This window comes from Onychomys torridus, chromosome 17 (genome assembly GCF_903995425.1).
Source record: "Onychomys torridus chromosome 17, mOncTor1.1, whole genome shotgun sequence".
Lineage (NCBI taxonomy): Eukaryota > Metazoa > Chordata > Mammalia > Rodentia > Cricetidae > Onychomys > Onychomys torridus.
The window spans coordinates 58,160,043-58,175,589 of NC_050459.1; the positions used below are offsets into that span (position 1 = coordinate 58,160,043).

Consider the following 15,547-nt stretch of genomic DNA (forward strand, 5'->3'; position numbering starts at 1 on the left):
TCCCTTTCAGGGTACTTAGTCCTGTCAACAGAATAACTGAGAACAGACTCAGAAGGAGCTCCTGAACAATTTTATTAGACTCTAATCCACAACATGGCAGGCAAGCTGGGAAGATAGAATGTTCGGCAATGGGTGTGAGCCACATTCTGAACAAATAGACACACAGACATGCAGGAGCGCTTCAGAGTGAAAGTGAGTGTCCAAAGGAAGAAAGAGAAAGAAAAGCAACACCTTTTCCTGAGAGGTGTGCCAACCTAACAGAGCTTCATGGCAGCCCAATACTGACTGTACCTGCGCTCAGCTTTCTGGGTAAGAAAAGCACATTACCTCATTAAAGGGTTAATTATTCCTCCTCTCTTTAGCATGAATTAAGGTGAAATAGCCTTTCTAAGGGGTAGTCCCTTAGCCAGACGATGGACCAGCCCAACCACATTGACTCATGTTTTAGGGAGCTTGGAATATTAGGTCTCCACATAGGCCTGGAATAGATAGCATTCTTTGGACCAAGAAATAGATTTCCTTCAATAGGCCTCAAAAATAGGTAAAAATAAATATACATCAGCCAAAGGAAATAATATATAAGCTTCCAGAGACCTCTGAACAAGTTTGAGGAGTATTACAGTATGATGCTCTGCTGCTCAGTTGGATGGGGCACAGCTCCTCACTCTGCTGCCACTGCCTGCAGCCTGCGGGGCTGTTGGCAGAGACTGCTAGGAGAGCAGAACTCATGTTTCTAGCTTCATCAAAGAAAAGAACAGCTGGCCTCATTAGAAAGCAAAGGCATGTTGCTTCACGACAGGGCAGGGCACAAGCACCCCAGAACATAGTGTCTGCTTTCCTAGGGTCACCTAAGTGTGTGTACAATGAGTGTGTCTACATATGCACACACATACATATTCCTGCAGCTTCCCCAGTTACCTTGTCTAGAAAGTAGTTTACTATATTGCTTAAAGACACACAGGAAGAGTTCTGTCTTATGGAATTGCATGAGATTTACTGCACAATTCAGAAAAAATACAGAGTGGGGTCTGCTTGCTTGTGAAGTAAAAATAATACTGCATCTATTACAGCAAAACAATACAGCAGGGTTTTTGTTTTTGTTTTTTTTTTCAAGACAGGGTTTCTCTGTGTAGCTTTGGAGCCTGTCCTGGAATTTACTCTGTAGCCCAAGCTAGCCTGGAACTCACAAAGATCCGCCTGCCTCTGCCTCCCGAGTGCTGGGATTAAAAGTATGCACCACCACCACCCGGCCAGCAGGGCTTTTTAATGCAGATCCAACAGTTGACTATTCAGTATCTGAACAGGTAGAAACCTTGGAAAAGTCATGAAATAGCACAAAGTTAGGAGAATGTAATGGGGAAAACCTAAGATCATTATGCAGAACTGAGAGCACCATCACTTAGCAATTTGCACAGACAATGGCCTTTTGACTGGGGTTCTCTGACAGATCTGCTGCCTGGGAACGGGCAGGAAAGAATCACCTCAAGTGCTAGGTCAACTGTTACCTGAAAGATGGATTAGCTACTATTTATGTGCTGCTGGGATCCAAATTCCAAGCAGGGGGGGAAAAAGACATTAAGGAAAAGTGTGTTCTGGCTCCATTTCAGAAGGACTTCAGTCTGTCACAGCTTCTGGAGCAGCTTGTCAACTTGCATGGTGGCAGACAACTGGACCCAAGGACAGGCATAAACTTTAGAGTTGGCCCTACTGACAGCCAAGCCCTCCCTCATAAATACTCGACAACCTTCAAAGCAGCACCGGAAGGTAGAGTCTGAGTATGCAAAGTAGGAGCTTGCGGGAGACATTTAAAATTCAAACCACAGCGTTCTACCTTTGGCCTCAGTCTTATGGGTATCCAAAATGCACTTAGTGAAACATCACGGTCTTTTAAAGTCTCCATGGCCCTTGAATAGTCCTAACATGTTTCAAAAATCCAAATTTTCTTCTGAGAATCAAGACAAACGTGGTGTGATTCTCTGTAAAATCAAGAAACAAGTTACTTCCAATACACAATGGCGCATATTAAAATGCCATCCAAGACTGAAGCCCCTCAGGGCAATCCTGTGCTGTGTCTGCCCTCAAGGGCAGTTGGTGGCAATGGGTTCAGTAGCACTGACCCTTCAGAGTACCACTTTCACACATGGACTACTGAGCCAGTACTGGTCACTCTGTGCCTGCCTACTGTCCCTACCCTCTCCCCAGCACTGAGAATGAGGAGCCTGCCACAGCCCTGCGTAGGAAAGAGACGCGGGCCCTCGGTAGCCCTTCCCTGACCAAGCCATCTTCCTAACCCTATTTTTTTTTCCAATTTTTCCTTCTGCAAAATTCAGGTTAAATGGTCTTTGAAGGTCAATGCTGTTTTGGATACAGTTTAATGTGTTTGAAAATTGCCATTCACACCCCCCACCCCAGTATGGTGATATCCAGAGGTGACAGGACTTCAGGAGGTGGCAACACAGGGCCGGCCCTTCCCATTTGCTGGCTTATCTTCCCTGCAGCCCCCGTCTCCTAGTCTCCTACTCCACCGCCATGACGCCGCTGGCCAGGCAGTGACTAGACAGAGGCGTCCCCAGAACTGCACTGGATTAGCACTGACTCTCAGCTAAGTTCCAGGCCCAGGTAGTCAGCTACAATGAGAAGAGATGAACACGATCTCTGTATTTTAAAAGCAATTTAAAGAAAATGAAGACTTTCATTCTTAAATAAAAATCATAACCCTATTTTGAAACTGCAAACGACTTGAGAATGAGCTAAATAGCAAAATTAGACAATTACTAAAAGAAATTATTTATTTATGTGTGTGCATGTGGGGGTTAGAAGAAAACTCACAGCATCTGTTCTTTTCAACCCACGGATCCTGGGAACCACACTTTGGCAGTCAGCCGTGGCTGCAAGGCCCCACCTGCTGAGCTGGCCCCCGCACGGTATTTACCGTCAGTGGGAAGGACGGAGGGGCTCAAGAGGCCTCCCTAGGGCAGGCAGGCACTGGAGTCATTTCTTCATCCGAGTCACTTGCTTCACTTGCTGCCTCCAATTTCCCATCTTTAAAGTCTCCAGTTTCCACAGTTAGTTCTAATTCCCCTAAATCTTTTTCTATGTTTAAATCTGTTTCTACATTTAAAATGGTTTTCTGTTTGCGCTTCTTGGGGATGGCATCATTAGCACAAAGTTTCCTCATTTTGATGTTTGGCAATTTCTTCAGATCAAAATCCCATTCTCTAGAAAAAAATGAGCAAGGACAGTCAGTTTCAGGGCTCTGCCTGAGCAGAGGGAAGACCTCAGACTCATGACAGATTTTACAGGTGCGTGACATAGCAACATAAGCTGGTGGCAGTGCGGTGGGGGTGGGGGTGGGGATGAGGGTGGCAGTGGGGAGGGTGGGGGTGAGATATGCAACAGCCCAAGCTCTAAGACTTGCTTACTATGCCTACAGTAGTAACCTGCACAGAATCCTACACACTCTCAACTTCAAAAATGCACAAAAACCCTTAGGCTCTGTGGTTCCCTTCTCCCTGCCTAAATATTCTCCTTTATGAAGAAGCTACATGGTCTCAAGACCCTCAAAAATTAGAATTACATCACAGCTAGCAAACCTCTAAGTCAGAAAAAGGCATTCTTCTCACACACAGGCACAGTGCATCTGACTTTTTTTTTTTAATTCTCCTTTTTGAACCTCCCTCTTTGTATCTCCTGAGAAGTCTGGAGAGCAACGGCTCGCTACCCAGCGATGCTAACATGCTATACTCACCTCCTCTCACACTGCTCACTTTGGAAGAGGCAGAATGCACACTGCTTCAGACCCAAGGAACACATTTTATTTTCAATTAGGCCTGAATTTACACATCTAATTTCAATTCTGAAAAACTTCACACTCCCTAACATGTTTTAGTGAAGACCAAAAAGCATTAATTAAAAAACAGAATCTGTGCTTGGAAAATAACATCTGAGTTTCTGCAGCTCAGTAGTCTCCATGGTTACCAGGGTAGAATCACAGAGCCCTGGACCAAAGGTTCTCAACGACAAAACTCTTGGCTGGCATCAGTTTTCTTCATCTGTTCTTGTTATTTCATCTCAGGAAATAAGAACTGGCACCAGGGAGAAGAGACATCTCTGCCACACTACTGTTCTGTTCAAGAAAAGGAGCACCGCCAGCATCAGCTGCTTGCACACTGGGTGCTGCAGACAGACACAAAGCACACCCATAGGCGAGGAATGCCAGCACAGCACTCTCCACTTGCTTTTGTATCAACATCTACACCCAGGCAAGTTCACGCCTGTTTATTTCATATACAACTTCTAAGGAACTCAGACACTCACCGAAAAGTCTGCAGATTATTAGCATCTAAAATGTCTGGGATTTCTGAGAAAGAAAATAATATCCATTAGGTTTACCTGTTATAGTTTCACTCTTATCATACATACAACATGGTAATTGATGGTTAATAAAAAAAAAAAAACTTTTTAAATGCATGTGTAAATGTGCCCGTGTACATTATGTATGTGCAGGTGACTGCAGAGTCCAGAAGGTGTGGGACCCCCTAAAGCTAGACTTAGAGGCATGTATGAGCTGCCTGAAATGGCAATTAGTACTGCTGAGCCATCTCCCCAGTCCCAAAGAAAACACCTTCAAAGCCTTGCTGGTCAACACAAACACTACACATGGGAAGAACAGAGCTCAGTGTCTAGGGATGACTGAGGAGCTCTGTTACACAGGAGGTATTGGCACAGACTTGTGAGGGAAGCCAACATGTTCAACAGCAAGTGTGGGTGTTTATTTTGTAGTGCTATGAAAGACAAGTTATTACGTACATACCTTATGTCACATTGGTACAATTATCAGACGTCACTGATTATTTAACATTAAAAAATCACATTATTCAAACTATGAAAAACTTTTTAAGAATTAAAATCATTAGGACATCAAAACAGTTCAATACAATCTAAGTTGCCCTGTAACCTGCATGGGAGCTCAGTTAAGAGACTGCCTTAGAGTATTGCAGGGACTTTTAAGCAGCAGTAGATGTGTTAAAAAGCAGGACTTCAGGTGGATTAACTGTTTCTGCTTTGTAAGATCCCCATTGGGAGGAAGGCGTGTTTAAAACCATGTCTGGGTGACAAGCTGGCAAAGAGTGGAATCGCAGGCCTTAGTCTCAACTGTCAACTTGATGACATCTAGAATCACCTGGGAGGTGGGCCTAGGAAAGCCCATGGGGCATCACCTTCATTAGGGTAACTGAGGAATGCAGACCAGCCCGAAATGCGGAGTGGCACCATCTCCGGGGCTGGGTCCCAGACTGAATGAAAAAAGGCAGAACTCAGGACTAGCACCATTGTGGATACAAGGTCACACAGCAACTTCTGCTGTGACTTCAGCATGACAATGACAATGAGCTTAAGCTGAGACAAAGTAAACCCATGCTCCCTCTGCCAGGGCATTTTATCACAGTGATAGGGAAAGACAAAGACAAAGACACACACACACACACACACACACACACACACACACACACACACACACACACCCCTTCTATTCACAGAAAGTAACCACATATGAACGTCAGGAGAGACAGAGGCTCTATGCCACTCTTGTACAGTACCACCAATTTTTGACCTAATCCTCAACTTTCTGAACCAGAGAAGTATGTCCTCTATCTTATTTATATATTTTTTTGAGATTGGGGTTCTCTATGTAGCCCAGGCTGTCCTGGAACCATAGACTAGGGTGGCCAGGAACTCAAAGAGATCCACCTACCTCTGCCTCCAAAGGCTAGGATTATGGGTGTGTGCCAGTGTGCCTGGCTTCTATCTTATTGTTTTAATGATTTCGTTAGTTAGTTTACATCCTGGTCACAGTACCCCCAGTCTCCTCTCCTCCTAGTCCCCACCCCCTTCTCTTTATTTTTAAACTGAGGAAAACAAAGGCATCCACTTTATTATCTGGTGGGTCCCAGGAATCAAGTGTGGATGTGTCTAGGTCCCAAAAATATGCTTTCCTTTTTGAATTTTTTTTTTAGATTAAGAAACACATTTTAGCAGTGAAGAGGAAGTCCACACACTTCAGAGTTTCCAGTATTATCCAGGGTAGTTCCTTGGGAATCTTCTATGTTCATGCTCTTTATATTAAAACTTGAAATTTTCATTATGCTATTATGTATTTTAACTACTAACTATTTTGACCAAGAAAGTAGATGTTAACACCGAAACTTCCAGGGGCCAGGCCAGAAATATGAATGAAGGCAGCGGCATGACAACCGCTGACATATGCTGAGTTCTGTGAGCACAGCAGCTACTTCAGCCCTCGCCCCGGAGAGTCTGTGCCCAGGGCGTTTGGTTTCTTAAGCCACAGACCTGTACTTATTAGTTGAAATCATTACTTCAAAAATTAGTGGCAGTATTATCTGTGGGCCATGTTGCCTCGGAATGGCCACCAATGTACAGGTCTTCACCTGGGTAGGCTGTCCTGGCCAGGGATCTTTAGTGTTGCCAGCTAGTACTGCGCTGTACTTAGGCTTAGGAACTAGTTCTGTGGGCTGGAGTGCTAAGAGAGACAGTCCTCAGTGTGGCTGGAGAGCCAGTCACAGCAGTGGGAGGGAGGACGGCGGTCTGGAGCTGGGCAAGTAACACCCGAGGGGAAGACACGTAAGGGGTGTGCTAGGAAGAAGTGTCCCAGAAGAAGGACGGTGTCAACTGTCACAGGAAATGTAATGGAAAGCGTTCTAGACGGGGAGGGGATGGAGGTGGGATGGAACCCATGGTAAATTGAGAGCACATACCAAAGCCACAGCTTCTGTACTGCTGCCGCTCCCGCTCCATGGTCTGCTGGATGACAGTCTCCCGGGAGCAGTGTCGCCGGCCCTGTCTGCCCTTGATGCTGTTATGCAGCTCAATCTGCTCCAGCTCACTGCTGAATCGACCCAAGTACCTGAAAAACATGACAATGATTTGAGTCACATGTCTATATATCTGGGCTTGTGTTGGTTCATTGTAAATGTGGCACCCAGGTGTCCCTGTCCTTTGAATAATGACATACTCAAATTCCTCATTTCCTCAGACTTAAGATCACTTTCCTCAATAATCTAACCATTTCTTGACTTCAGTGAACACATAGCATGCTGTCTGCTCAATCGAGGACCCCCACATTGAATCACCTATTGGATTTCTTCCTTAGCATCTCACCCTCAACCCAGACGTTCACACCACGCCTGCTCCATCGCCTGAGCTCCCCACCTCAGGACATAGTATGGCATTCTAAGTGAGGTTTAAAGTAACGTCTCTCTCCCTATTCTACACCTAAGTTCTACCTCTTAACGTCGCTGCGTTCAAGCTCTCCATCAGGCTACTACTAACCAAGCAGAGGTCAACAGTGTGCCTGGACTGTCCCATCAACCTCTCTTTTTTTTTCTTCCATTTTTCTTTATTAAGAAATTTTCTACTCACTCCACATACTATCCACAGACCCCCCTCCTCCCTCCTCCCACCCCCAACCCTTTTTCCCAAGCCACCCCGCATCCCCACATCCCCCAAATCAAGATCTCCCATGGGGAGTCAGCAGAGCCCAGCACACTGAGCCTAGGCAGTTCCAAGCCCCTTCCCAGTGCACCAAGGCTGTGCAAAGTGTCACACCACAGGCACTGGATTCCAGAAGCCTGGCCACAGACAAAAGACAGATCCCGATCCCCCTGCCTGGTGCCCCCCAAACGGTTCAAGCCAAACAACCATATTCCATATCCAGAGGGCCTAGTCCAGTCCCATGGGGGCTCCACAGCCACCAGTCCACAGTTCATGGGCTTCCACTAGTGTGGCCAGTCATCTCTGCACGTCCTCCCATCATGATCTTGACGTCCCTCGCCTGAAGTATCTCTCCTCTCTCTCATCAATTGGATTCCCAGAGCTCAGCCTGGTGCCTGGCCATGGATCTCTGCATCTGCCTCCATCAGTCACTGGACAAAGGCTCTATGATGACAGCTAGGTTATTTGCTAGGCTGGTCACTAGAGTAGACGGGTCCAGGCACCCTCTGGACCACTGCCAGCAGAACAAGGTGGGGTCAACCTTGTGGATTCCTGAGAGCCTCCCCAGCACCCTGCCTCTTCCTATTCCCATGATGTCCTCATCTACCATGGTATCTTCCTCCCTGCCCTCCCACTCCCCTGTTCTCACCCCCTACTCCTTGCCCTCCCCATCAACCTCTTAACAAGACCTCCGGCAACACCATGGCCCCTTCTCAGCACTGTCCTCATGCTCAGGCTGTGACCGGAAGTACATGCATGAGGACCACACAAGCACTGGCAAGTCCTCCCAAAGCTCCCTATGTCCTTAGGTAAGGTCCAAACTCAGGGGTCATGAGCCAGCTGTCACTTGCAGCACTGGTTACACTAGCCTTGCTACCCCAGTCATATCAAACGGCTGTGGGTCCATCCTCCTTCCTGTCAGCTTCTCTCCCAACCCCAGGGACTTTTAGACACTATTCTCCCAGTCTGAAGTCGCTTTCAGGCTACTTTACCTCAACACCCAGGGCCAGTGCAGACAACGCCGCTTCTCCAGGAAGCCCTCCCTAATCCCAGGAAACCAAGGGGCGCCAAGCTGGGCCACATACTCAAGTCTTTCTGTTAAAAAGCCCATCTGCTAGTACCCAAATCTAGAGCACAGGCGTCTCCAAGAACCAGGTTAGAATTCTCTTTTCTGAACCTTTGTTTACAACATGCCCCATATTTACCTTTCAATTAATTCACAGGCATCCTTCTTTGAATATCTCTTTTTTTTTGTATCCAGGTGACTGTGAAACCACTGAAGTTTGTCACCTATGAATAAGTACCAAAATTTAGCACCTCAAGCTTCATGTAGGCAAAGGCTTTCACCACCATCCTCCACAACCAACCATTAAAAACTAAAGCAAACTATTTTATTTCTAAATAGAACAATCTGTGTAGCTGAGTCAGTAAAACCAATTTGTCAGGAATGAAACTGTAACATTTTATTTAAAGAAAGAGATAAAGATGGGAGTGATGTTTGCCTCCACACATTTCTTTCCTTTCATACAATCTGTTTTTGTTTTAATTATAAGAATATGTGTGTGTGTGAAGGTGTTTATGCATGTGAGTGCAGTATCCACATTGCCAGAAGAGGATGTTGGGTCCCATGGAGTGGGATGTGTAGGCAGTTGTAAGCCAACCGTGTGGATTCTGGGAACTGAACTCAGCAAGAGCAGTATGCCTGCCCTCCTAATTACCAAGCCATCTCTCTAGCCCCATACATTTCTTGTCTAACATCAGGGAAGGGAGGAAAGATAGATTAACAGAATATGAAATTCTAAATTCTTATAAAGCAAAACATGTAACTTGTTTAAACTATCTTAAAATTTGATCAATGATGAAAACAGTATTTGTTAAACAAAGGCTTAGCCTTCTGGCACCATGTCCAGAACTTTGTAATTATTCTATTCAGACCAGCACTATTTCACATTTACACATGAAGTTAAACATCCTAAAGAGATCATTACTACACATGTTAAGCCTAGGAGAGGTGCCAGGTTCTGTGCAAAGAGAACTCCTGGACTTGTCAGTAAAAATGTATTAGCAATAAATATGACCCGATGGAAGACAGAGACAGAGAAGGGGAGGGAGCAAAGGGAGAGGAAGGAAGAGAGGGAGAGGAAAACGGGTAAAAGGGAGGGAGATTGTGTCACTGCCAAGGACTGACCATGTATGCACCGCTATTAACCATGAACCCTCTGCTATTGCTGTAGCTTGGTTCTCCACTGCTCTCAAAGGCCCATGTCTTAAACGCTGTTCTCCAGTGCTCGGGGCTACTGGCAGATGACGAGGCATTTGAGAGGTCAGGCCTATGGAGCACTCTTCCATCACTGAGGAAATCCCGAGACGGGGGATGCTGGGACTCTTCTTCTTGCAAGAGTGAGGTCCTAGCACACAGCCCCTCTGATACTGCATTCTGCACTGCTGTCAGGATCGGCCTCGTGGACTGAAACCCCACCACTAAGTGCCAAAGCAAACCTTTCCTCTTTCTAAACCAATTATCTTAGGGATGTGCAGCAACAAGCTAACACAGCCATACCCCGCCCCCTAATCTCAGCTGTCGGAAGAGAGGATTAAACACGAGCTTGATGCGGAGGTGCAAGGGAATGAAGTTTCGGCAAAGCTGAGCTGCAGGGAGCACCAGCAACTGATTCTGAAAGTCAAATGCTCTGCTTCATTTGTTCTCCTTTAGTTAAGTCTGCTTTTAAAAATCTGATAAAACAGAGAAATTGGTTTAGAGCAAAATTTCACTACGCTGTATATAGCCAGAATCTCAGCATTCAAACCCACTTACCAATAAGGTTGAGACGCAGGGCCCTCTCAGTCTTCAATCTTGAACCAAAAGGTGCATACAGATTAGAAAATTTCCAAAGCAGGGGCTTAGAAATCTGTCAAAAATATCACAGAGAAAAACTTCCCAGAGAACTTTGACATTCTTTTACATGTATTAAAAAAAAAAAGTCAATCTTAACAACAAAGAAACATTATCTTTTAAATCACTGGAATAAGATGTCACTAGAATGTTGTTTCAGCATGCTAGTGACTACGGAAAGCCTAGAGGGCCAGTCCTGTTCATGCGAATGAAGGTTGACTGGGCTATGACTATGACCGCAATGGCAGTACCTGGAGACCACCTGGAGATACACAACCTCACCCCGTCCTCTCAGCAGACCTCCTGAGCAGGAAACGCTGCAGCGGAAAACATGCTCTAACATGGTGCATCTCAGGTCAGGGAAGTTTGTCAAATATATGTATGGGGCCATGGAAAATTACACTGTTTAGATGTAGTAAATTATGTTAAAAACAATAACAAAAATGCTGAGTGATAAATGAGCACCTGAAATTTGAAAACTACTACTTTAAGACAGTACTGCCACCATACATCTCTATTGAAAAAAGACACATCCCCCACAAAAAAGAAAATGAGACTATGCCATCAGTCTCTCCTAGAAAACATCCTAACCAAATCACTGTCAACAGCCAAGCTTTATCAAATGAGGCTTTAGGTCTCAGGCAAGGTATTAAAAAGCAATAAAAGTGTACAAGTTTCCAGCAGCAACTGTGTGGACACCTGTTGCACTCACTGGAACAGCAAGGCTAAGCCAAACAGAAGTAACTTCTATCTGATTTTCCCTTTATGGGATTTTTGCAATGTCTTCCCCCTCAGGCCCTCTCGTCCAGTCTTATAAGTACCCGTGTACACAAATTAGAAAGTTTCCAAAACAAGGGTCTTGAAATCTGATAAAAACATTAAAAACACTTTATGTTCTTTGGTATATATTTTTTCTTTTAGTATCTGTGGCAGCTTTCTCTCCGAGGCCTGCCCAACCCTGAGATGGCAGGCCAGCTACTAGACTGACTCAGGCCTTGACTGCCTTCTCTCCCATCTACAGCACTCATTTGATGACCTAGTCTCCTGGCCCCAATCCACCAACCCACGACACCACCAGCTCCCTAACCTGTGACCGTTTGGTGACCTAGTCTCCTGGCCCCAATCCACCAACCCACGACACCAACAGCTCCCTGTGACGTTTCTCATCAGTCCCTGAACACTAGACCCAAGACATCTAACCACACGTCCTACTTTGTTAGGTCGAATACACAGCATACCCAAACACCTTCATCAGTAGTTTCCTCCAACCACCTCTCAGCTCTGCTCAAATGTTAAGTTCTCCGGGTGTCTTCCAGGACTTCTAATAAAATATAACCTCTCTCTCTTTATCCTTAACCTGTGTTAATTTTTCTTCACTACACTCACCGTGAACTTCTACTTAAACTTATGTTTTAGGTTAGCTCTGTAAAACCAGAGGCTTCATGCTGTTTACCTCAGTACAAGAACACATGAAATAATATTAAAGGAAAAGCAGGGGTGGGGGGGGTGGAAATTGAGGAACACACACCTGATAGGCAGATGCATGAAGGAGCTTTCCCTATTGCACAACACTAACAGGACTAGACACTTACCTTTCCTTCTTGTCTTGTTTGTGAGACTCTCTTGTAATCTGGGCTGCTTTCCTGCTGTACGGATGGATGACTTTTTTTTCTCGACCTACAATTTTTCCTTTCAGTCCTTTAGGCTAAAAGATAGGACATGTGTAGTTAGATACACAATGACTCACTTTTAATGATAAGGATTTGGTACATATCAACTCCAAGATCCAGTTATGAAAGGGGTCTCACTTCCATCTCTGTTGCCCCCACTCACACAGGGATAACTACACAGAAGCTTTCTTTTAAAGACTTAGAATTTCCATTATAAGAGTAGTATGGAATTCTCTAAGTGGGAAAGGGCTTTACAGCTTTCAAACACGTAAGTTAACGAACTCAAACCACCAAGAGTCAATGCAAAGAACACAGCCTCCTGAACTTACATCCTGACTCAACTGTAGCTTAAGATTCTTTATAACTATTTATGAAAGACTGTCCACAGCAAGGGATGGATAAAATAATAAAGCACAAAAATATGCAGAAGATTCACTACATCTCTAATCAGTTTTGAATTTTTTGTACAATTTAAAACATTTATCAGCAAGGGCAAACAAAACAAACTCTCAATAAAAAAGTTACTTCAGAGGTTGGCAAGATGGCTCAGTGAGTAGGGAACTTCGCTGTACAAGCCTGGTGACCTGACTTCCATTCTCAGAGCCCACGTGAGGGTAGAAGGAAAGAATGACTCCACAACGTTGTCCTCTGTCTTCCAATGCAAACAGCAGCCGGGGTGTGCGGGTGGCTTTTTCTTTAGTCATTTAGTTATGCATATGCTGTCCATGCTGAATATCGGTTAAATTCACTGGCTCACAAAGCCGGGCTTACATTTGTTTGCTTCCTCCGAAAAAATTCACAAAACTATCAGACAGTAGCTAGACACTTATTTCCCAGAACTCTGTGGAGCATTCTATCATTCTAATTAGGCTGAGGGAAGTTTAACAGTTTCCCAAAGATGACAGGTGCCCCTCTCAGGCCTCTGGAACCAAGGGCACTTTTTATTGAAAGGTGCAGGACCACAGTCGATAATAACGTGAAAAACGGGGCCAAAAATGTGACAATTAGAACACAATTAAAAGAGTGCTCCTACTCTTGACTTCTATGCAAAACAACCCATTGTTACTAAAAAGTGTGGCAAACGCGGAGTGCCGGTTGCCAAGGAGAAAAGTGCAGTCAAATTCCCAATACAACTACACATCACTGCTTTCTTATCTGAAATGCTCGGAAGAGTATAGCTGGAAATCGTGCAAGCATAGAGATACAGGCTGAAAGTAGGCAAGGAAGACAGGAAAAGACAAACAAAGAGGGGACAGAGAGATGCCTCGGTGACTAAAGGCGTTAGCTGCCAAGCCTGAAGACTTGAGTTGGATCTCAGGTGGGTACCCACATGGTGGAAGGAGAGAACAGACTCCCACAAGCTGCCCTCCACTATCCACACGCACAGAAAATCAATTATAAACGTAAAAACGGAGGCTGTTGAATGAACTCTTTATAGTCCTACACATAAATGTTTTATAAACGCTCTTAAGTGACTACTCGGCTTAGTAAATATGCGGAGTTAACAACATCGTTGCCCGGGAGCAATGGGGGTTGTTGAGGCAGGACCGCAGTCAGAACGAGCCATCGAGGGGCTGGGGGCCGATATACCTCGTGGCTGACTGTGCCCAGGGCAGGGTGGATCTGTACCTGCCCGAGGGCAGAGGTGGGTGGCCCCAGCAATGTGGTATTAGTGAAGACGCAAAGATGCAGGGCTCCCACCAGAGGACGGAGACCCGGGGAAGAGGACCATGCCACAGGGCGGCGGGGTGGAAAGTACGGGAGCACTCAGATCCCGGGGCAGACACCCAGGACCCAGCACCGCCCAGGCAGCCGCTCGGCGTCCCGGCCTCTCCTGCTCCGAGAATCCCCTTCCCGTCCGCCCGAGCAGAGCCCCCGGGGAACCCAGCGAGTGCGCCACCCACCATGGCGATGTCCTGGCCACCGAGGCCCCGCGGTGTCCAGATACAACAATCTCACGGACTGCTGCCGCAGCAGCTCCCAAGTTCACTCCTGTCCAAACACACGTGGGTCCGGGGGAAACTGATCAGAACGGACCGGAAGGGGCGGGGCCGGTGCTGTCTCTAAAAGGTCCCCGGAAATCCAGACTTCGTTTTTTTCCGCCCGCCTTGGGTTTACAGCCTATTACACTGGTCCAGAGAGTTGAATCCTTCCCAGGATGCTTCGTATTTCTGTCTTCTCATGTTTCTGTCTGAAAGACCGACCTGAGCATCTGCCAGGAGGCAGCTCTCCAGGGGCGAGCACCTTGTCCGGAGATAGCGCCAATGGACTCGGATACCCTCTGCAGGTCTTAATGACGCACTGTGTCCAGAGCGGTGGAAGATCAACCTTCGCCTTTCCTGGGATTTCCTCTCTCATTTTCTTTCCAATCCAGTTGTTCTGTTTTCGTACTGATTGTTAAAAGTCCACAGGAACTCTTGCTCAGTAACTACTATTGATCAAATGCCTGGTGCATGACACACATTAACAATATTCCCGCCTTTTGCATAATTCCTATCCTCAGTAGGTCATAAAGAAGTCAGTATTTCAATAGTACTGGGATATAAACTATACCATCGATCAACTAGATTTAACATTCACAGAGGGAAAGAGGAAAGAGGGGGCGAGGGGAGGAGAAAAAAAGGAGGAAAGGGAGAGGATGACAACGAATGGGTTCCTTGTACCTTATCAGACCACTCTAGAATAAAAGTAGAAATCAATAGCAGGAGAGACTACAGAAATTAGACAAATACATGCATACTTAACAATCCACTTTTGAATGTACATTGGGTCATTGAAGAAATCAAGGAGGAAATTAAATTCCTAGAAACAAATGAAAACTTTAGGCAATCTGGGAAATCGCTAAGCATCCTACGAGGAAAGTAAGTATCCACAATTTAAAAAAATATATCAGAGTTTTCTAATATGCTAATAATTCACCTTAAGGTTCTAGAAAAATAAGAAGTCAATACCAAACCCAGTAGATGGCAAAACAAACAAACAAACAAACAACAAAAAATAACGATTAAAGCAGGACTTAATAAAACAAAGACCAACAAACCCTCAATATATAGAACTAGCCAAAAAAAGTTATTTTCTTTAAAGGATAACAAGATTGACAAACCTCTAGCCAAACTAATAAAAGAATGAGAAAGAAATCCCAAATTAATAAAAGTAAAGGGGAGTTGTAACAACAGACTCCAATGAAAACTATAGCATCATTAAGGAATACTTTGAAATTTACATTCCAAAGAGCTAATAATGTATATGACACACCAAAATTAAGCTCTGAAGATATAAACATATTAAATATATTTATTACAAGTAATGATATTGCAGCAGAAATTAAAAGTCTCCCCAAAAGAAAAGTCAAGGATCAGATGGACTCATGGCTGAGTTCTACCAAACTTTTAAGAAAGTCCTAATACCAACACTCCTGAAATTTTTTCTCAAAGTAGAAAATGAAAGATTACCAAATTCATTCTATGAAGCCAGT

At 45.0% G+C, this 15,547-nt stretch overlaps 1 protein-coding gene across 1 annotated transcript; it reads right to left on the bottom strand.

The window, feature by feature from the left end:
- Positions 1-2,771: 2,771 nt before the first annotated feature.
- Positions 2,772-14,095, bottom strand: Tma16 (translation machinery associated 16 homolog). Its single transcript, XM_036166885.1, has 7 exons — positions 13,977-14,095; positions 11,995-12,107; positions 10,325-10,362; positions 8,715-8,799; positions 6,774-6,922; positions 4,318-4,360; positions 2,772-3,218 (listed from the first exon to the last, which is right to left on the bottom strand). The coding sequence occupies exons 1-7, from the start codon at positions 13,977-13,979 to the stop codon at positions 2,957-2,959; spliced, it is 693 nt and encodes a 230-aa protein (XP_036022778.1). The 5' UTR covers positions 13,980-14,095; the 3' UTR covers positions 2,772-2,956.
- Positions 14,096-15,547: the final 1,452 nt, after the last annotated feature.

What these genes read in the sequence shown, in the direction of transcription:
- Tma16 (XM_036166885.1), bottom strand. An exon ending in CCTGCGTCTCAACCTTATTG is followed by an intron (nt 8,800 to 10,324) that starts GTAAGTGGGTTT and finishes ACTTATTCATAG; the next exon opens with GTGACAAACTTCAGTGGTTT. An exon ending in AATAATCTGCAGACTTTTCG is followed by an intron (nt 3,219 to 4,317) that starts GTGAGTGTCTGA and finishes ATTTTTTTCTAG; the next exon opens with AGAATGGGATTTTGATCTGA.